The sequence below is a fragment of the Oncorhynchus nerka genome, linkage group LG12, assembly GCF_034236695.1.
Source record: "Oncorhynchus nerka isolate Pitt River linkage group LG12, Oner_Uvic_2.0, whole genome shotgun sequence".
Lineage (NCBI taxonomy): Eukaryota > Metazoa > Chordata > Actinopteri > Salmoniformes > Salmonidae > Oncorhynchus > Oncorhynchus nerka.
This window is the reverse complement of record NC_088407.1, coordinates 75,987,196-76,008,249: the sequence shown is the minus strand read 5'-3', so window position 1 is coordinate 76,008,249 and position 21,054 is coordinate 75,987,196. Positions and strand designations below refer to the sequence as shown.

The 21,054-nt window shown below is 42.2% G+C and overlaps 1 protein-coding gene across 1 annotated transcript in view; it reads left to right on the top strand.

The window, feature by feature from the left end:
• The window catches only part of LOC115138831 (dicer 1, ribonuclease type III), a 65,975-nt gene extending 46,492 nt beyond the window's left edge, over positions 1 to 19,483 (top strand). The window contains exons 31-38 of the mRNA XM_065025800.1: positions 400 to 549; positions 2,564 to 2,814; positions 11,773 to 12,028; positions 12,357 to 12,609; positions 12,832 to 13,100; positions 14,859 to 15,021; positions 15,222 to 15,297; positions 17,203 to 19,483. Coding sequence (XP_064881872.1) covers positions 400 to 549; positions 2,564 to 2,814; positions 11,773 to 12,028; positions 12,357 to 12,609; positions 12,832 to 13,100; positions 14,859 to 15,021; positions 15,222 to 15,297; positions 17,203 to 17,368 — 1,584 coding nt within the window. The 3' untranslated portion in view covers positions 17,369 to 19,483. The remainder of the gene's footprint in view (positions 1 to 399; positions 550 to 2,563; positions 2,815 to 11,772; positions 12,029 to 12,356; positions 12,610 to 12,831; positions 13,101 to 14,858; positions 15,022 to 15,221; positions 15,298 to 17,202) is intronic.
• The last annotated feature ends 1,571 nt before the right edge of the window (positions 19,484 to 21,054 follow it).

The window sequence follows — 21,054 nt, the reverse complement described above, 5'->3', positions numbered from 1 at the left end:
TGAATATGCATAGATAACTTCCCACATGGTAAACTTCATGGGTTATTAATGATTTATAAATGTACTATTCAGGACGAAGCTTGTCAGATATTGAATTACATTAGGTCTGTAAGTCATTGAGTTGGATAGGGCTGCCTACCGTCTCACATCCAAAGCTAATCTAATGCTGCGTTGAGAGTAAAACTTTGAGACGATAATCTGTATTAATCCTATTGTGGGATTTGACCACAGCTCCAGGAGTCAACTACAGGCCTGGAGGCACTACTGGATTAATAATAAGACATTAAAACAATTCACATAGTAATCCATCCACTTTTTCTCCTTTCCCTCTTTGTCTCTCCTCCTAACCTCTCCCTTGGCTTTCTTTCTCTCGTCACCCTCTCGCTTGCTCTCTCTCAGGCCAAAGAGGAGCTCCTGGCCAACGGTAGTGCTGGAGAGGAGTTGTGTGTGGAGGAACTAGGGGAGGAGGTTCTGGAGGAGGATGAAGATCTGATGTGGAAGGAGCCTAAAGACGAGGTCAACGTGGAGGACGACCTGGAGTACTACCAGGTAGGGAGGAGTTCAAGACGACCACAAATGGCACCCTATATCCTATATAGTGCACTACTTTAGACCTGGGCTCGTAGAGCGCTGGTCAAAAGTAGTGCACTACATAAGGAATATGGTGCTGTTTGGGATTGGTTGATGGTTCTTAGGGGTGATTAATCGAAAGTTGACTCTTGTATTGTTAATATTGATATTGATTGATGTTCTGCTTTGAGGGAGCTAGCACAGCTAGCACACTGTGTATGTGACGAAATATGATTTGATTTGAGTTTTATATTCAACAAATACTATACAGTATTCAGACACCTTGACTTTTTCCACATTCTGTTAGGTTACAGCCTCATTCTAAAATTGATCAAATCGTTTTTTTTCACTATCAATCTACACACAATACCCCATAATGACACTTTTTCCCCCCTGCTAATTTATATTTTTAAAAATCCCCTAAAATATCACATTTACATAAGTATTCAGACCCATTACGCAGTACTTTGTTTGAGAACCTTTGGCAGCGATTACAGCCTGGAGTCTTCTTGGGTATGAATGACGCTACAAGGTTGGCACACCTGTATTTGTGAAGATCTCCCATTCTTCTCTGCAGATCCTCTCAAGCTTTGTCAGGTTGGATGAGAGCTATTTTCAGGTCTCTCCAAACATGTTAGATCGGGTTCAAGTCCGGGCTCTGGCTGGGCCACTCAAGGACATTCAGAGACTTGTGCCGAAGCCCGTCTGCTTAGTGTCGTTGTCCTGTTGGAAAGGTGAACCTTTGCCACAGTCTGAGGTCCTGAGCGCTCTAGAGCAGGTTTTCATCAAGGATCTCTCTGTACTTTGCTCCGTTCATCTTTGCCTCGATCCTGACTAGTCTCCCAGTCCCTGCCGCTGAAATACATCCTTGCAGCATGATGCTGCCACCACCATGCTTCACCGTAGGGATGTTGCCAGGTTTCCTCCAGACGTGACTCTTGACATTCAGACCAAAGAGTTCAATCTTGGTTTCATCAGACCAGAGAATCTTGTTTCTCAGAGACATTGGCTGCCTTTTACTCCAAGCGGGCTGTCATGTGCCTTTTACTGATGAGTGGCTTCCGCCTGGCCACTCTATCATAAAGGCCTGATTGGTGGAGTGCTGCAGAGATGTTTGTCCTTCTGGAAGGTTCTCCTATCTCCACAGAGGAGCTCTGTCAGAGTGACCATCGGGTTTTTGGTCACCTCCCTGACCAAGGCCCTTCTCCCCCGAATGCTCAGTTTGGCCGGGCAGCCAGCTCTAGGAAGAGGACCTTAAATGCTGCAGACATTTTTTGGTACCCTTCCCCAGATCTGTCCCTCGACACGATCCTGTCTCGGAGCTCTACGGACAATTCCTTCAACCTCATGGCTTGGTTTTTGCTCTGACATGCACTGTCAACTGTGAGACCTTATATAGACAGGTGTGTGCCTTTCCAAATCATGTCCAATCATTTGAATTTATCGCAGGTGGACTCCAATCAAGTTGTAGAAACATCTCAAGGATAATCAGTGGAAACAGGATATACCTGAGCTCAATTTCGCATCTCATAATAAAGAGAATGAATACTTGTGTAAATAAGGTATCTTTGTTTTTTATTTTAATACATTTGCAAAAATGTCTCAAACCTGTTTTTGCTTTGTCATTATGGGGTATTGTGTGTAGATTGCTGAGGAAATTGTTTAATTTAATCCATTTTAGAATAAGGCTGTAACGTAACAAAATGTGGATAAAGTCCAGGGGTCTGAATACTTTCTGAAGGCACTGTATGTGGTGTGTAGACCAATACAAGTCTCCATGTAATTACTCTATATAGTAAGAGGTATGAATGCCTGCATACCAGACACATGCTTGCTTATCAATTACAGTGGGAAATGCTGTATCAAAACACAATGTAATTTATTTAAACACATTTTTATTTTCAGCTATGGAAAATGTAATTTAAATGTGTTAATTTCTAATCGATAAGGATGTCTTCGATCGACTAATTGATTAACTCATTCCTACTACCAGGAGCACATCAAGTTCATCGACAACATGCTCATTGGCTCCGGTGCCTTCGGCAAGAAGATTTCCCTCGGTACCTTCCCCCCTGCCCCCGCCACCCCTGGCCCAAGTCCCAGCCCCTCCGCCCGTTCCTCCTCCCCTGCAGCCGAGCCCAGCTACGGGGAGTGGAAACCGCCCAAGAAACCTGGCCCGGTCCCCACCCCCCACTACCCCTCAGAGCCTAGCGGTAGTGGCTCAGCAGATGAGTTTGACTACAGGTGAGTTTCCCCCAATCCCATGTGATGTTGTACCTGAGCACCTAGGAGGCAAAGCGCTATATTTGAGCAGTAAGGCCCGACGGGGTGTGGTATTTTTTTATTTAACCTTTATTTAACTTGGCAAGTCAGTTTTAAGAACAAATTCTTAGTTACAATGACAGCCTACCTAGGCCATACCAGCCCTTAGCCAATATACCATGGCTACGGGCTGTTTTAGTAGTAAAATGGCGCCGGAGAAGAAGGCTGATGTTCTACGTGTCCCCAACAGATAGGTTTTTTTGTTTATTTGCGTTGTTTGTTTTGACTTATTTTGTACATAATGTTACCACTACCGTCTCTTATGATCGAAAATAACTTCTGGACATCAGGACTGTGTTTACTCACCACAGACTAGCAGACTCCTTTTTTTCCTTTAATGAGTCTGACGAGCCCGACGCAAATTATATACTGCTTTCTCGGGAACAGGCCCAGATCCCCTTGATTTACGTGAAGAGGAGAAAAGGGGCCAGAGGGCAGGCTGCCTTATGCAAATTCGCAGGCGATCGAATAAACCCCCACTTCCTTCCATTCTGCTAGCAAACGTGCAATCTTTGGACAATAAAATCGATAACCTATGTGGAAGATTAAACTACCAACGGGACATTCAAAACTGTAATGTCTTATGCTTCACGGAGTTGTGCCTGAATGACAACACTATCAACATACAGCTGGCTGGTTATACGCTGTACCGGCAGGATAGAACAGCGGTGTCTGGTAAGACAAGGGGCGGAGGACAATGTATTTTTGTAAATAACAGCTGGTGCACGATATCTAAGGAAGTCTCGAGCTATTGCTCGCCTGAGGTAGAGTATCTCATGATAAAATCAAATCAAATTTATTTATAGAGCCCTTCGTATATCAGCTGATATCTCAAAGTGCTGTACAGAAACCCAGCCTAAAACCCCAAACAGCAAGCAATGCCGGTGTAGAAGCACGGTGGCTAGGAAAAACTTTCTAGAAAGGGCAATACCTAGGAAGAAACCTAGAGAGGAACCAGGCTATGTGGGGTGGCCAGTCCTCTTCTGGCTGTGCCGGGTGGAGATTATAACAGAACATGGCCAAGATGTTCAAATGTTCATAAATGACCAGCATGGTCAAATAATAATAATCACAGGTAGAACAGTTGAAACTGGAGCAGCAGCACGGCCAGGTGGACTGGGGACAGCAAGGAGTCATCATGTCAGGTAGTCCTGAGGCATGGTCCTAGGGCTCAGGTCCTCCGAGAGAGAGAAAGAAAGAGAGAATTAGAGAGAGCATACTTAAATTCACACAGGACACTGGATAGGACAGGAGAAGTACTCCAGATATAACAAACTGACCCTAGCCCCCGACATAAACAGGCTGAGACAGGAGGGGGGAGCTGTGGCCCCATCCGATGCCGGACAGGGCCAAACAGGAAGACAGGAAGATCACATCAGTGACTCAACCCACTCATCAGTGACGCACCCTCCTAGGGACGGTATGAAAGAGCCCTAGTAAGCCAGTGACTCAGCCCCTGTAATAGGGTTAGAGGCAGAGAATCCCAGTGGAAAGAGGGGAACCGGCCAGGCAGAGACAGCAAGGGCGGTTCGTTGCTCCAGAGCCTTTCCGTTCACCTTCACACTCCTGGGCCAGACTACACTCAATCATATGACCCACTGAAGAGATGAGTCTTCAGTAAACACTTAAAGGTTGAGACCGAGTTTGCGTCTCTCACATGGGTAGGTAGACCATTCCATAAAAATGGAGCTCTATAGGAGAAAGCCCTGCCTCCAGCTGTTTGCTTAGAAATTCTAGGGACAATTAGGAGGCCTGCGTCTTGTGACCGTAGCGTACGTGTAGGTATGTACGGCAGGACCAAATCAGAGAGATGGGTAGGAGCAAGCCTATGTAATGCTTTGTAGGTTAGCAGTAAAACCTTGAAATCAGCCCTTGCCTTGACAGGAAGCCAGTGTAGGGAGGCTAGCACTGGAGTAATATGATCAAATTTGTTGGTTCTAGTCAGGATTCTATCAGCCGTATTTAGCACTAACTGAAGTTTATTTAGTGCTTTATTCGGGTAACCCGGAAAGTAGAGCATTGCAGTAGTCTAACCTAGAAGTGACAAAAGCATGGATTAATTTTTCTGCATAATTTTTGGACAGAAAGTTTCTGATTTTTGCAATGTTGCGTAGATGGAAAAAAAGCTGTCCTTGAAACAGTCTTGATATGTTCTTCAAAAGAGAGATCAGGGTCCAGAGTAACGCCGAGGTCCTTCACAGTTTTATTTGAGACGACTGTACAACCATTAAGATTAATTGTCAGATTCAACAGAAGATCTCTTTGTTTCTTGGGACCTAGAACAAGCATCTCTGTTTTGTCCGAATTTAAAAGTAGAAAGTTTGCAGCCATCCACTTCCTTATGTCTGAAACACATGCTTTAGCGAGGGCAATTTTGGGGCTTCACCATGTTTCATTGAAATGTACAGCTGTGTGTCATCCGCATAACAGTGAAAGTTAACATTATGTGTCCGAATGATATCACCAAGAGGTAAAATATATTGTGAAAACAATAGTGGTCGTAAAACGGAACCTTGAGGAACACCGACATTTACAGTTGATTTGTCAGAGGACAAACCATTCACAGAGACAAACTGATATATTACCGACAGATAAGATCTAAACCAGGCCAGAACTTGTCCGTGTAGACCAATTTGGGTTTCCAATCTCTCCAAAAGAATGTGGTGATCGATGGTATCAAAAGCAGCACTGAGGTCTAGGAGCACGAGGACAGATACAGAGCCTCGGTCTGATGCCATTAAAAGGTAATTTACCACCTTCACAAGTGCAGTCTCAGTGCTATGATGGGGTCTAAAACCAGACTGAAGCATTTCATATACATTGTTTGTCTTCAGGAAGGCAGTGAGTTGCTGCGCAACAGCCTTTTCTAAAAAAAAATGAGAGGAATGGATCAGGTTTTCTGGGTCAAGGTTTGGCTTTTTCAAGAGAGGCTTTATTACTGCCACTTTTAGTGAGTTTGGTACACATCCGGTGGATAGAGAGCCGTTTATTATGTTCAACATAGGAGGGCCAAGCACAGGAAGCAGCTCTTTCAGTAGTTTAGTTGGAATAGGGTCCAGTATGCAGCTTGAAGGTTTAGAGGCCATGATTATTTTCATCATTTTGTCAAGAGATATAGGTACAAAAACACTTGAACGTCTCTCTTGATCCTAGGTCCTGTCAGAGTTGTGCAGACTCAGGACAACTGAGCTTTGAAGGAATACCCAGATTTAAAGAGGAGTCTGTAATTTGCTTTCTAATAATCATGATCTTTTCCTCAAAGAAGTTCATGAATTTATTACTGCTGAAGTGAAAGCCATCCTCTCTTGGGGAATGCTGCTTTTTAGTTAGCTTTGCGACCGTATCAAAAAGGAATTTCGGATTGTTCTTATTTTCCTCAATTAAGTTGGAAAAATAAGATGATCGAGCAGCAGTAAGGGCTCTTCGATACTGCACGGTACTGTCTTTCCAAGCTAGTCGGAAGACTTCCAGTTTGGTGTGGCGCCATTTCCGTTCCAATTTTCTGGAAGCTTGCTTCAGAGCTCGGGTATTTTCTGTGTACCAGGGAGCTAGTTTCTTATGAGAAATGTTTTTAGTTTTTAGGGGTGCAACTGCATCTAGGGTATTGCACAAGGTTAAATTGAGTTCCTCTGTTAGGTGGTTAACTGATTTTTGTCCTCTGGCACCCTTGGGTAGACAGAGGGAGTCTGGAAGGACATCAAGGAATCTTTGTGTTGTCTGTGAATTTATAGCACAACTTTTGATGTTCCTTGGTTGGGGTCTGAGCAGATTATTTGTTGCAATTGCAAACGTAATAAAATGGTGGTCCGATAGTCTAGGATTATGAGGAAAAACATTAACATCCACAACATTTATTCCATGGGGCAAAACTAGGTCCAGAGTATGACAGTGAGTGGGTCCAGAGACATGTTGGACAAAACCCACTGAGTCGATGATGGCTCCGAAAGCCTTTTGGAGTGGATCTGTGGACTTTTCCATGTGCACTTTTCCAGCTTCTATCTCAAGGCCATCAGACTGTTAAACAGCCACCACTAACATTGAGTGGCTGCTGCCAACACACTGACTCAACTCCAGCCACTTTAATAATGGGAATTGATGGGAAATGATGTAAAATATATCACTAGCCACTTTAAACAATGCTACCTAATATAATGTTTACATACCCTACATTATTCATCTCATATGTATACGTATATACTGTACTCTATATCATCTACTGCATCCTTATGTAATACATGTATCACTAGCCACTTTAACTATGCCACTTTGTTTACATACTCATCTCATATGTATATACTGCACTCAATACCATCTACTGTATCTTGCCTATGCCGCTCTGTACCATCACTCATTCATATATCTTTATGTACATATTCTTTATCCCCTTACACTTCTGTCTATAAGGTAGTAGTTTTGGAATTGTTAGCTAGATTACTTGTTGGTTATTACTGCATTGTCGGAACTAGAAGCACAAGCATTTCGCTACACTCGCATTAACATCTGCTAACCATGTGTATGTGACAAATAAAATTTGATTTGATATTAAAGTCAGCAAAGATTAGAATATTATCTGCTACGACTACAAGGTCTGATAGGAATTCAGGTAACTCAATGAGGAACACTGTATATGGCCCAGGAGGCCTGTAAACAGTAGCTCTAAAAGGTGATTGAGTAGGCTAAGCTGTAGACCACACTATCTACCTAGAGAGTTTTCATCTGTATTTTTCGTAGCTGTTTACATACCACCACAGACTGATGCTGGCACTAAAACAGCAGTGAATGAGCTTTATTCCCCCATAAGCAAACAAGAAAACGCTCACCCAGAGGTGGTGCTCCTAGTAGCCGGGGACTTTAATGCGGGGAAACTTAAATCCGTTTTACCAAATTTCTAAAAATATGTTAAATGTGCAACCAGCGAGGGAAAAAAACTGGACCACCTTTACTCCACACACTGAGACACATACAAAAATCTCCCTCGCCCTCCATTTGGCAAATCTGACCATAATTCTATCCTCCCGATTCCTGCTTAGAAGCAAAAATGAAAGCAGGAAGCACCCGTGACTAGTTCAGTAAAAAAGTGGTCAGATGAAGCAGATGCTAAGCTACAGGACTGTTTTGTTAGCACAGACTGGAATATGTTCCGGGATTCCCCCGATGACATTGAGGAGTACACCACATTAGTCATGGGCTTCATCAATAAGTGCATCGATGACGTCATCCCCACAGTGACTGTACGTACATACCCCAACCAGAAACCATGGATTACAGGCAGCATCCGCACTGAGCTAAAGGCTAGAGCTACCGCTTTCAACCCGGAAGTTTATAAGAAATCCTGCTATGGCCTCCGACAAACCATCAAACAGGCAAAGTGTCAATACAGGACTAAGATAGAATCATACTACACCGGCTTTGACGCTCGTCGGATGTGGCAGGGCTTGCAAACCATTACAGACTACAAAGGGAAGCACAGCCGAGTGCTGCCCAGTGACACGAGCCTAGCAGACGAGCTAAACTACTTTTATGCTCGCTTCGAGCCAAATAACACTGAAACATGCATGAGAGCACCAGCTGTTCTGGACGACTGTGATCATGCTCTCCGCAGCTGATGTGAGTAAGACCTTTAAACAGGTTAACATTCACAAGGCAGCAGGGCCAGATGGATTACCAGGATGTGTACTGCGAGCATGCGCTGACCGACTGGCATGTGTCTTTACTGACATTTCAACTTCTCCCTGTCCGAGTCTGTAATATCAACATGTTTTAAGCAGACCACCATAGTGCCTGTGCCCAAGAACACTAAGGTAACCTGCCTAAATGACTTCCGACCCGTAGCACTCACATCTGTAGCCATGAAGTTCTTTCAAAGGCTGGTCATGGCTCACATCAACACCATTATCCCAGAAACCCTAGACCCACTCCAATTTGCATTCCGCCCCAACAGATCCAAAGATGATACAATCTCTATTGCACTCTACACTGACCTTTCTCACCTGGACAAAAGGAACACCTATGTGAGAATGTTTTTCATTGACTACAGCTCAGCGTTCAACACCATAGTGTCCTCAAAGCTCATCGATGAGCTAAGGACCCTGGGACTAAACACCTCCCTCTGCAACTGGATCCTGGACTTCCTGATGGAAGTGGTAAGGGTAGGTAACAACACATCCGCCACGCTGAGCCTCAACACAGGGTTGCCCCTCGTGTGGGTGCTCAGTCCCCTACTGTACTCCCTCATGACTGCACGGCCAGGCACGATTCCAACACCATCATTAAGTTTGCTGATGACACAACAGTGGTAGTCCTGATCACCGACAACGACGAGACAGCCTATATTGAGGAGGTCAGAGACCTGGCCGTGTGGTGCCAGGACAACTACCTCTCCCTTAATGTGATCAAGACAAAGGAGATGATTATGGACTACAGGAAAAAGAGGACCGAGCACACCCCCTTTCTCATCGACGGGGCTGTAGTAGAGCAGGTACCCCCCTGTGTATAGTCTCGCTATGGTTATTGTACTGCTGCTCTTTAATTACTTGTTACTTTTATTTCTTATTCTTATCCATATTTTTTTTAACTGCGTTGTTGGTGATGGGCTCGTAAATAAGCGTTTCACTGTAAGGTGAAAACTGTTGCATTCGGCGCATGTGACTAATACAATTTATTTAATTTGTTCTTAAGCATGACACAAAGCAGAGTGCCTGGATACAGTCTTTAGCCGTGGTATATTGGCAATATACCGCAAACCCCAGAGGTGGCTTATTGCTATTATAAACTGGTTAAAATCAAATTGGCCTTACCGTTAAATGCTAACTTACAAGCTCCTAAACAACAATGCATTTCAATAAATAAATAATAGAATAAAAAGTAACACTATAACATTATGTTAACATTATTATTTCACCTAATTTGCTCACATTGTATATAGACTTGTTTTTTTTTACTGTATTATTGACTGTATGTTTGTTTTACTCCATGTGTAACTCTGTGTCGTTGTATGTGTCGAACTGCTTTGCTTTATCTTGGCCAGGTCGCAATTGTAAATGAGAACTTGTTCTCAACTTGCTTACCTGGTTAAATAAAGGTGAAATAAAATAAAATAAAATAAATAAATAAAATGTAACAATAACGAGGCTATATTCAGGGGGTACTGGTACCGAGTCAATGTGCGGGGAAACAGGTTAGTCGAGGTTATTTGTACATGTAAGGTGACTATGCATAGATTACCACTGCAATTGTAGCAGTAAAAATAAATGTTTTGTCATACCCGTGGTATACGGTCTGATATACCATGGCTTTCAGCCAATCAGCATTCAGGGCTCAAACTATTATAATACAATCGATTGTTTATTTGAACAACTTGGTACATATGCAGAATCATACATAAAATGATATGTCATACAATATATAAAAAAGAGGTAAAAATATACAGTACCAGTCAAGTTTGGATACATCTACACATTCAACGTTTTTTCTTTATTTGAACTATTTTCTAAATTTTACAATAATTGTGAAGAGATCAAAACTATGAAATAACACATGGAATCACGTAGTAACCAAAAAACTGTTAAACAAATCCAAATATATTAGAGATTCTTCAAAGTAGCCACTCTTGGCATTCTCTCAACCAGTTTCATGAGGAATGCTTTTCCAACAGTCTTGAAGGAGTTCCCATGTTTGCTGAGCACTTCTTGGCTGCTTTTTCTTCACTCTGTGGTCCAACTCATCCCAAACCATCTCAATTGGGTTGAGGTCAGGTTATTGTGGAGGCCAGGTCATCTGATGCAGCACTCCATCAATCTATTTGACCAAGAAGGAGCCCTTACACAGCCTGGAGGTGTGTGTTGGGTCATTGTCCTGTTGAAAAACAAATGATATCCCCACTAAGCGCAAACCCGATGGGATGGCGTATTGCTGCAGAATGCGGTGGTAGCCATGCTGGTAAAGTGTGCCTTGAATTCTAAATAAATCACAGACCATCACACTTCCTCCTCCATGCTTCATGGTGGGAACCACACAGGGGGAGATCATCTGTTCACCTACTCTGCGTCTCACAAAGACACGGCGGTTGGAACCAAAAATCTCAAATTTTGACAGATTTCCACTGGTCTAATGTCCATTGCTCGTGTTTCTTGGCCCAAGCAAGTCTTATCTTATTTTTGCTGTCCTTTAGTAGTGGTTTCTTTGCAGTAATTTGACCATGAAGGCCTGATTCACATAGTCTCCGCTGAACAGTTGATGTTGAGATGTGTCTGTTACTTGAACTCTGTGAAGCATTTATTTGGGCTGCAATTTCTGAGGTTGGTAACTCTAATGAACCTTTCCTCTGCAGCAGAGGTAACTCTGGGTCTTCCTTTCCTGTGGCGGTCTTCATGAGAGCCAGTTTGATCATAGCGCTTGATGTTTTTTGAGACTGCACGAGTTTTCCAGATTGACTGACCTTCATGTCTTAAAGTAATGATGGACTGTCGTTTCTCTTTGCTTATTTGAGCTGTTCTTGCCATAATATGGACTTGGTCTTTTACCAAATAGGGCTATCTTCTGTATACCACCCCTACCTTGTCATAACACAACTGATTGGCTCAAACGCATTAAGAAGGAAAGAAATTCCACAGGGGTGGCTACTTTGAAGAATCTTTGTTTAACACTTTTGATTACTACATGATCCCATATGTGTTATTTCATAGTTTTGGTGTTTTCACAATTATTCTACACTGTATAAAATAGTAGAAATAAATAAAAACCCTTGAATGAGTAGGTGTGTTCAAACTTTTGACTGGTACTGTATATTCTACCTAAATGTATGGACAGTGCATTACTGACTGATTTGGCATATCACTTAATTAATAAGTAGACATATCAAATGATTGTGAATTATTCCAGCTCGTGGGATGCCATGTGTTACCTGGACCCTAGCAAGGCAGGGGAGGAGGATGATTTCGTGGTGGGTTTCTGGAACCCGTCGGAGGAGAACTGTGGGGCGGAGTTGGGGAAACAGTCTATCTCCTATGACCTGCACACAGAGCAATGCATCGCTGACAAGAGCATCGCTGACTGTGTGGAGGCATTGCTGGGCTGCTACCTCACCAGCTGTGGGGAGAGGGCTGCTCAGATGTTCCTCTGCTCACTGGGACTCAAGGTATGGCCTTAGATACACCACCTCTCTCTATCGTCTACCTCTGCTGTTACTCTTGTGTTAAGGTAGACTCTAATCTATTAAAGTAACTCTACTGTTGTGTTAATGTAGACTAATATATTAAACTACCTCTACTATTGTGTTAATGTTCACTCTAGTTATAATGTTCCTCAAGGTAATTGATGCCTGGGATAATGTTTATTATAAATAGCAGATGCTTTTATCCAAAGCAACTATGTGACCTATGGGAAAATCAAATGTACAAGTTACATTCCTGAGCCATCACATGAAGCATGACTTAATAATACAACCTATCACTATCATGAACCAGGTGTTACCAGTTGAGAGGAGGAGGCTGAAGGAGAAGGGCGGGGTCATAGAGGTCGTGAACCTTGACCTCCAGTATGGCTGGCTGAAGATCCCACCCCGCTGCATATTTGACCACCCGGACGCCGAGCTCACCCTCAACCACCTCATCTCCGGCTTTGAGAATTTTGAGAGGAAGATCAGCTACACCTTCCAGAACAAGGCCTACCTGTTGCAAGCCTTCACACACGCCTCCTACCATTACAACACCATTACTGGTAAGCATGAGTTTCCTACGGAATCTATTTCAAAATGGATGAATCCTAATGAAGGAATGCACATATTGCATAAGATTGCATTGTTTCTAAAATGTTGTAGTAATTCCAGCACGTTCTGTAGTGTGCCTTTAATATAATTTTGTTCCATTGTAGATTGATTGACACTTCCTCTCCCTCATACTTCCTCTCCATTCTCCCTCCCTCCTTTTCTCTCTTTCCCAGATTGTTACCAGCGACTAGAGTTTCTTGGCGATGCAATTTTAGACTACCTCATAACGAAGCACCTTTATGAAGACCCGCGCCAACACTCTCCTGGCGTGCTCACAGACCTGCGCTCGGCGTTGGTCAACAACACTATCTTCGCCTCCCTGGCCGTCCAGTACGACTTCCACAAGTACTTCAAGGCTGTGTCGCCCGAGCTGTTTCATGTCATCGACGACTTTGTGCAATTCCAGCTGGAGAAGAACGAAATGCAAGGCATGGACTCTGAGGTGGGTTTAGGGTGGTCCCATCCCCGCAATTGTAAAGTTTGATTGCATCTCGAATGGCTCCCTGTAAGTGGTGCACTATATAGGGAACAGGGTGCCATTTGGGATGCATCCTTGTTGAAGAAGTGTGGTGTTTTGTTGTGGTAGTGTATTTACTTGTACTTTATGGATGTGGAACAAAAGTTATGTGTGTTCTGGGGTGTTTGTTTGTTGTTGTGGGTGTACATCTGTTGTACTCTTGTTCTATTGTTCCACATTTTCCCAGCATACCCCAGTGTATATTTCTACCAAGAAATCTTTGCAGAGACCTAATGATAGCTTTTGGCCTTGTTGATAATTACTAACATTTAAACATGTTTTGTGGGACATACTCATGTTTTTTTCTGCCCCTAACATAAAAGTCCCAAAACATAGGCTGTCAGTTCATATGAATCTGTTTTAGATTTAGATTTTGGAATGTTCAGTATAAAATTACATTTATATTAAATCCAGTTGGATTTAATTTATTTTTAAGTGCCTATCTTGGCAGTGAATCGGATCTCGTTTGAGCAGAGCTTGTTTTATGCCAAAGGGATAACATTAAAACATTTTAAAGAAGAAAAACTAATTTAGGAAAATGTGTAAATATTTCCCCTTAATAGCTCAACTGGACGGCAGGGTCTCTGGGTCTCCAGTGTGTGTGAGGGTACAGCTGACTTTGTATTTGCTATTAAACTTAATACAGTAATAACTTTAAAGGCACAGTGCAGTAAAAAATGTGATTTGCCTGTGTTTTATATACATTTCCACACTGAGTTTGGAACAATACTGTGAAATTGAAAATTACAATTAAGCCCTTTTAGTGTAAGAGCTGTTTGAAAAGATCATGTGAAATTTCAGCTTGTTTTGGTGAGATGGAGTTTTGGTGACATCACCCGGTGGTAAGTTAGTTAATAGACCAATAAGAAATAGTTCCAAACCTCTCTGCCAATAACAGCAAATTTTCAGATTCCCCTTTCACTCAGGCCACTCCTTTCTTGAGAAATTGCTCTTTGAAGCTAAGTTTTGTTTCATTTTATACCATTTTATTTTAAAACATTCACTGTAAGGTACTTAATTGTTAACCAGAAACAATTTAATATTGAGGTAAAAACAGTTGCATTGGACATTAAATACAGTTCAATACTTGTATTACTTGAATTTAACACTTGGCCTCCCAAGTGGCGCAGCGGTCTAAGGCTGCAGTGCTAGAAGCGTCACTACAGATCCGGTTTAGATCCCGGGCTGTGTCACGACCGGGAGACCCATGAGGCAGCGTCGTCCGGGATAGGGGAGGATTTGGCCGGCCGAGGTGTCCTTGTCCCGTCGCACTCCAGCGACTCCTGTGGCGGGCCGGGCGCATGCACACTGACACGGTCGCTAGTTGGACTGTTTCTCCTCTGACACATTGGCTGGCTTCCAGGTTAAGCTAGCAGTGTGTCAAGAAGCAGTGCGGCTTCTTCGGGGGACTGTAACTACCAAACTAAAATGATCCTCAGATATTCATTTTCCAAAGGAAAATGCTCAATTCACTCTATAGCAAACATCAGCTTTTTTCTTAGCACATTTGTTAGTAGATATGAATATGATATCACATGGGAGTGTTCAGTCTGAGTTATTAGAAAGATGCTGTACTAGAGCACAGACCAAAAAAACAACATTCAATACACTCGTGAGAACATCTTTTTTTCCACCTTAACAAAAACTACTTTTACGACATCTGTTATTCCCCCTTTCCTTCAGCTTCGGCGCTCAGAGGAAGACGAGGCGAAAGAGGAGGACATTGAGGTCCCCAAGGCAATGGGAGACATATTTGAGTCACTAGCCGGAGCAATTTACATGGATAGCAGAATGTCACTGGAGACAGTGTGGCAAGTGTATTATCCAATGATGAGGCCACTTATAGGTAAGGAGGAGAGCGAGAAACTACTTCTTCCACGTTTTGATTTTCTCTTTTCTGATTGTTTGGCAGTTAATGCAGGGAGGCTTTTAGTTTCAATGATTTACTAACTATTAATGTTCTCATATGTCTGTCCCAGTGATCATCATATTGAGGAGTTAAAAAGATGAGGGTTGATGTTATAATGTTTTTCTTTTCCCCCGCAGAGAAATTCTCGGCTAATGTCCCTCGCTCTCCGGTGCGGGAGCTATTGGAGATGGAGCCTGAGACAGCCAAGTTCAGGTAGGAGGATTTCTGTTGTGTGTGTATACAGTGCATTCGGGAAGTATTCAGACCCCTTGGTTTTTTCCACATTTTGTTACGTTACAGCCTTAGTCTAAAATTGATTACATTTTAAATTTTCCTCATCAATCTACACACAATACCCCATAATGACAATGTAAAACAGGTTTCAAAATAAAAAAACAGGTAAAATATTTACGTAAGTGTTCTGACCCTTTACTCAGTACTTTGTTGAAGCACCTTTTGTCAGCGATTACAGCCTCGAGTCTTTTTGAGTATGAGGCTACAAGCTTGTCACCTGTATTTGGGGAGTTTCTCCCATTCTTCTCTGCAGATCCTCTCAGGCTCTGTCAGGTTGGATGGGGAGCATCGCTGCACAGCTATTTTCAAGTGTCCCCAGAGATGTTAGATTGGGTTCAAGTCCAGACTCTGGCTGGGCCACTCAAGGACATTCAGAGACTTGTCCTGAAGCCGCTCCTGTGCTGTCTTGGCTGTGTGCTTAGGGTTGTTGTCCTGTTGGAAGGTGAACCTTTGCCACAGTCTGAGGTCCTGAGCGCTCTAGAGCAGGTTTTCATCAAGGATCTCTCTGTACTTTGCTCTGTTCATCTTTCCCTCGATCCTGTTTAACCTCCCAGTCCCTGTCGCTGAAAAACATCCTTGTAGCATGATGCTGCCACCACCATGCTTCACCGTAGAGATGGTGCCATGTCCTCCAGACATGACGCTTGGCATTCAGGCCAAAGACTTCAATCTTTGTTTCTTCAGACCAGAGAATCTTGTTTCTCATGGTCTGAGAGTCCTTTAGGTGCCTTTTGGCAAACTCCAAGTGGGCTGTCATGTGCCTTTAATTGAGGAGTGGCTTCTGTCTGGCACTCTACCGTAAAGGCCTGATTGGTGGAGTGCTGCAGAGATGGTTGTCCTTCTGGAAGGTTCTCCCGTCTCCACAGAGGAACTTTGGAGCTCTGTCAGAGTGACCATTGGGTTCCTGATCATCTCCCCCAATTCCTTAGCTCTAGGAAGAGTCTTGGTGGTTCCAAATGAATAAGGCTATAAAGTAACAACATGTGAAAGGATCTGAATACTTGTGTGTGTGTGTGTGTGGTACCAGTCAAAAGATTGGACACCTACTCATGCAATGGTTTTTCTTTATTTTTACTATTTTCTACATTGTAGACTATACTTGAAGAAACCTTCAAATTCTTGACATTTTCCGCATTGACTGACCTTCATGTCTTAAAGTAATGATGGACTGTCATTTCTCTTTGCTTATTTGAGCTGTTCTTGCCATAGTATGGACTTCTGTATACCACCACTACCATGTCACAACACAACTGATGGGCTCAAACGCATTAAGAAGGAAATAAATTCCACAAATGAACTTTTAACAAGGCACACCTGTTATTTGAAATGCATTCCATGTGACTACCACATGAAGCTGGTTGAGAGAATGCCAAGAGTGTGCAAAGCTGTAATCAAGGCAAAGGGTGGCTATTTGAAAAGTCTCCAATATAAAATATAAATCACTTTTCTGGTTACTACATGATTCCTTATGTTTTATATTGTAGTTTTGATTTCTTCACTATTATTCTACAATGTGGAAAATTAAAATATATATATATTTTTTTAAACATTGAATGACAAGGTGTCCAAGCATTTGACTGTTACTGTGTATATTTTTTTTACCGTTTTAGCTGGCTTGCTTACTTACTTGATTGCAATTATTATATTCTCTTTTCCATTAACTCACCCCCTACCCCATATATATTCTATAATTCACATATTATAGAATCTATATGCATTGTACAATATTTAATTAGTTTCTAGAATGGAAGCTTTCCTGACCATGTTGCTAGGATGCCACTTCACTTTATTGTCCTGTATGTAATTCAATGCCCCCTTTCTCAGCCCTGCGGAGCGGACGTACGACGGGAAGGTCCGTGTGACAGTGGAGGTCGTGGGCAAGGGCAAGTTCAAAGGCGTGGGCCGCAGCTACCGGATCGCCAAGTCTGCTGCCGCGCGCCGGGCCCTGCGCAGCCTCAAAGCCAACCAACCTCAGGTCCCAAACAACTGAGCTTCACACGCTAACTAGCTAGCTACAGATGCTAGCTACTGATGCTAGCAACTGACGCTATCTACCTACAACTGTCGCTAGCCAGTAGCCATTGATGCTAGCTTGCTACTGATGTTAGCTAGTCGCCACTGATGCTAACTACTGACGCTAACCAGTAGCTACCAGTGCTAGCAACTGATGCTAGCTACCAACACAGTGCAGCATTAGTCCTGTATCTTCAGCCCTCAATGGCACAACCAAGGCAGCCAGGGAACGTTCTGTGGAGACATGGGGAAGTCACAACGAGAGCTGATCTAGTTGTAACGGATTTCACATTTTATTTTACATTTTTTGCAAACACAATCTTTCCTTTCCTTCTGTTCTCTGCTTTGTGTAATCACAAGAGTGCTTTATTAACGTATAGCAAAGTGTTAAAAAGAAGAAAAAAAGGTCAGGTGTTGCTTTGTTAATTTCTCACTTTTTTTATTTTTTTTTATTTTACTTTTTGTTTGTTTAACCTTTGCTTTGTGTCAGTGAGATGTTAGGCGTATGCGTATTATGAGTAGTATTAGATTTGTACATAGTTCAAATCAAAGGTGTAAATCTAAAAACGCTATACTCCTCAGTCTGTGCACTAGTGCCAGTTTTAAAGCGGTTTTTAAAATGCTATTGCTAAGGAAATGGCAAGCAGAGGCCAGACCACCAGTGAAGACGACCAGTGTGGCCCACCTCTGTCTGAACTCTGTCTTGAGATGCTATTCTTAGGATGCGTCTAAAATGGCACCCTATCCCCTATATAGGACCCTATGGCCCTGGTCAAAAGTAGTGGACTATATAGGGAATAGGGTGCCATTTGGGATGTACCCTCAATCATTATTGCACTTATTCCATTAGGGTCTGTTATGTTCAGAATTGTGTGGTCGGATTGGACAACAAAATCCTATATGTAACAAAAATATATATATACATTTATGATGAAATATAAATATTATTTGCCTTACATACTAAGGCCCTCCCTCGTATCCTGAAAAAAAGAATAGGAATTCAACATTCCCGCTTACTGTAAATTTAAAAAATAGTTTTTAAACAGCACTCGAGGATGCATGTTCGTGTAGCTTATGTATTAATAACCATGGCAACTGGATGGCTTATATAAACATTTATAAATCTATCAATATATCTAGAGGGAAAGAGATATTAAATGTTTATTATTATGACATAAGTCGACAACTTTAGTCTCAAGTAATGTCTTTTGATACCAAGATTGATCATCTTTATTTTGTTGGTCATTTTGTAAGACTCAGAGCACCTTTTGAGTACAGTCTTTAGGACACAGGTTGTTCTTCTTTTTCAACAGAATCGTGGTTCACACATCCCTTCACTTTACCAAAGCTAATACAGATGTGACTCTACAGGGTTGCACATGTGAAGTCAGTTCCTAGGGATATGCACACCAGCCTTTTTGTTTCATTATTTACTTCAAACACATTGTGACGTAGCGTCCACGTTATGTGACTACATAGCCTCTTAGACTAAATGTCTTTTATTTTCTCTCAATAGTATCAATAAGCCCTCTTCACTTGAATACCTCAGTTGATTGCATGCATTTGTTTTTGGTGCTATGTTTTGTGTTGTATTAAGCTTGAATTTCTCATCCTTTTTGCACTGTAACTATAATACCTCTTTCTTTGACCTTTTTGAAATCTGTCAGTTGGGTTGGTTGTCCTGTTCTAGCAGCCTTCAAGCTGTTGTGGTTCAGTTGCATCGGTGTTTTCTTTGTTTTTCTTCTCTCCCTGCCCAATTGATTTAATGCTTGATGATTTGGTGGGGTAAATCCAGAGGGTATTCTCATTCTGCACATACATGGGCCTAAACGAATGTCTTCCGCCTCTGTTGAGCATCAGTCCTCTTCAAAGGAAGAAGACATGAATTGGCCATGATCAGATGGAGGGGGCCTCCTGTACTGTAGCTTGTTGAAGTAAACCGATTGCACTCTATATCTCTTACCGTGTGTGGCCAGCGCAGTCTTAGTGTATGTCGAAGGCCTTTGCAAGACTACTTCGGATTCAGCCTTTTACGATTGTCACATGTCACACTGTGCGATGTTACCAAATTAAAATCTTGATATAAACCTTGTCAGATTGTAAGATTTTCTTCAGTTCTGTCGTCACATTCTGCGATTTGACTTGAGGCTACGTCAACTACAGCAGTGTAAAAACTGAAAGTATGCATAGTTTTAACAAGCAACCTTTATATTTCCACTCAAATCAAATCTGCTTCCCCAAAATAGCGTGGTCTCTGTGGTAGAACGTTTATTTTGATTGGCGATTTGGTGCATTTATCAAATTCCCATCAGGTAGCCCGATTTCAGCCTTGTCATGTTAACAAGAATATCATTCTTCTTACACAGCATATAAATGTTTAAATTGAACTGTTATAGTAATCTGACTATTCACAATAATCGTATTATTTTGTGCCGTGTTCCTATTGGTCAGTTACCGGAATCAGCTCGTACCACCAGCCACTCTACACCGAGCCTACGACCGTCAGCACGTAGCGGTACTTAATCGGCAGACCTGTCATACTGAACAAGCCAAGCCGTCCGACAATCGTTTACAACCTACAAATTTGCCCGCGGTGTGAAAATGTCTGGAACAGCAAAATTGTGGCTTAAAACGGCTGGATTTGTACAGTCTGTGGGGGGCTTAAGATTCTAAGATTCTTTCTCACTTGAAAATGGCATTCCTCACAGATGTTTCATTATTTATCCTGTACACCTGTGTTGTCCTAAAACAGTGGGTGTGCAAGAAACGGAATTAAATAATTAATGGTTCCTAAAGTTGATGAATGAATTAGGTTTGAAGAGGATTATATGGTGTTATATTTAATAGATATACAGTTGAAGTCGGAAGTTTACATACACTTAGGTTGGAGTCATTAAAACTCATTTTTCAACCACTCCACACATTTCTTGTTAACCAACTATAGTTTTGGCATGTCGGTAAGGACATCTACTTTGTGCATGACACAAGTAATTTTTCCAACAATTGTTAGACTTATTATTTCACTTATAATTCACTGTATCACAATTCCAGTGGGTCAGAAGTTTACATACACTAAGTTGACTGTGCCTTTAAACAGCTTGGAAAATTCCAGAAAATTATGTCATGGCTTTAGAAGCTTCTGATAGGCTAATTGACATAATTTTAGTCAATTGGAGGTGTACCTGTGGATGTGTTTCAAGGCCTAACTTCAAATTCAGTGCCTCTTTGCTTGGCATCATGGGAAAATCAAAAGAAATCAGCAAAACCATCAAAAACATTTTTGGAGACCTCCACATGTCTGGTTCATCCTTGGGATCAATTTCCAAACGCCTCAAGGTACCACGTTCATCTGTACAAACAATAGTACGCAAGTATAAACACCATGGGACCACGCGGCCGTCATACCACTCAGGAAGGAGACTCGTTCTGTCTCCTAGAGTTGAACGTACATTGGTGCGAAAAGTGCAAATCAATCCCAGAACAACAGCAAAGGATGTTGTGAAGATGCTGGAGGAAACGGGTACAAAAGTATATATCCACAGTAAAACGAGTCCTATATCGACATAACCTGAAAGGCTGCTCAGCAAGGAAGAAGCCACTGCTCCAAAACCGCCATAAAAAAAGCAGACTACGGTTTGCAACTGCACATGGGGACAAAGATTG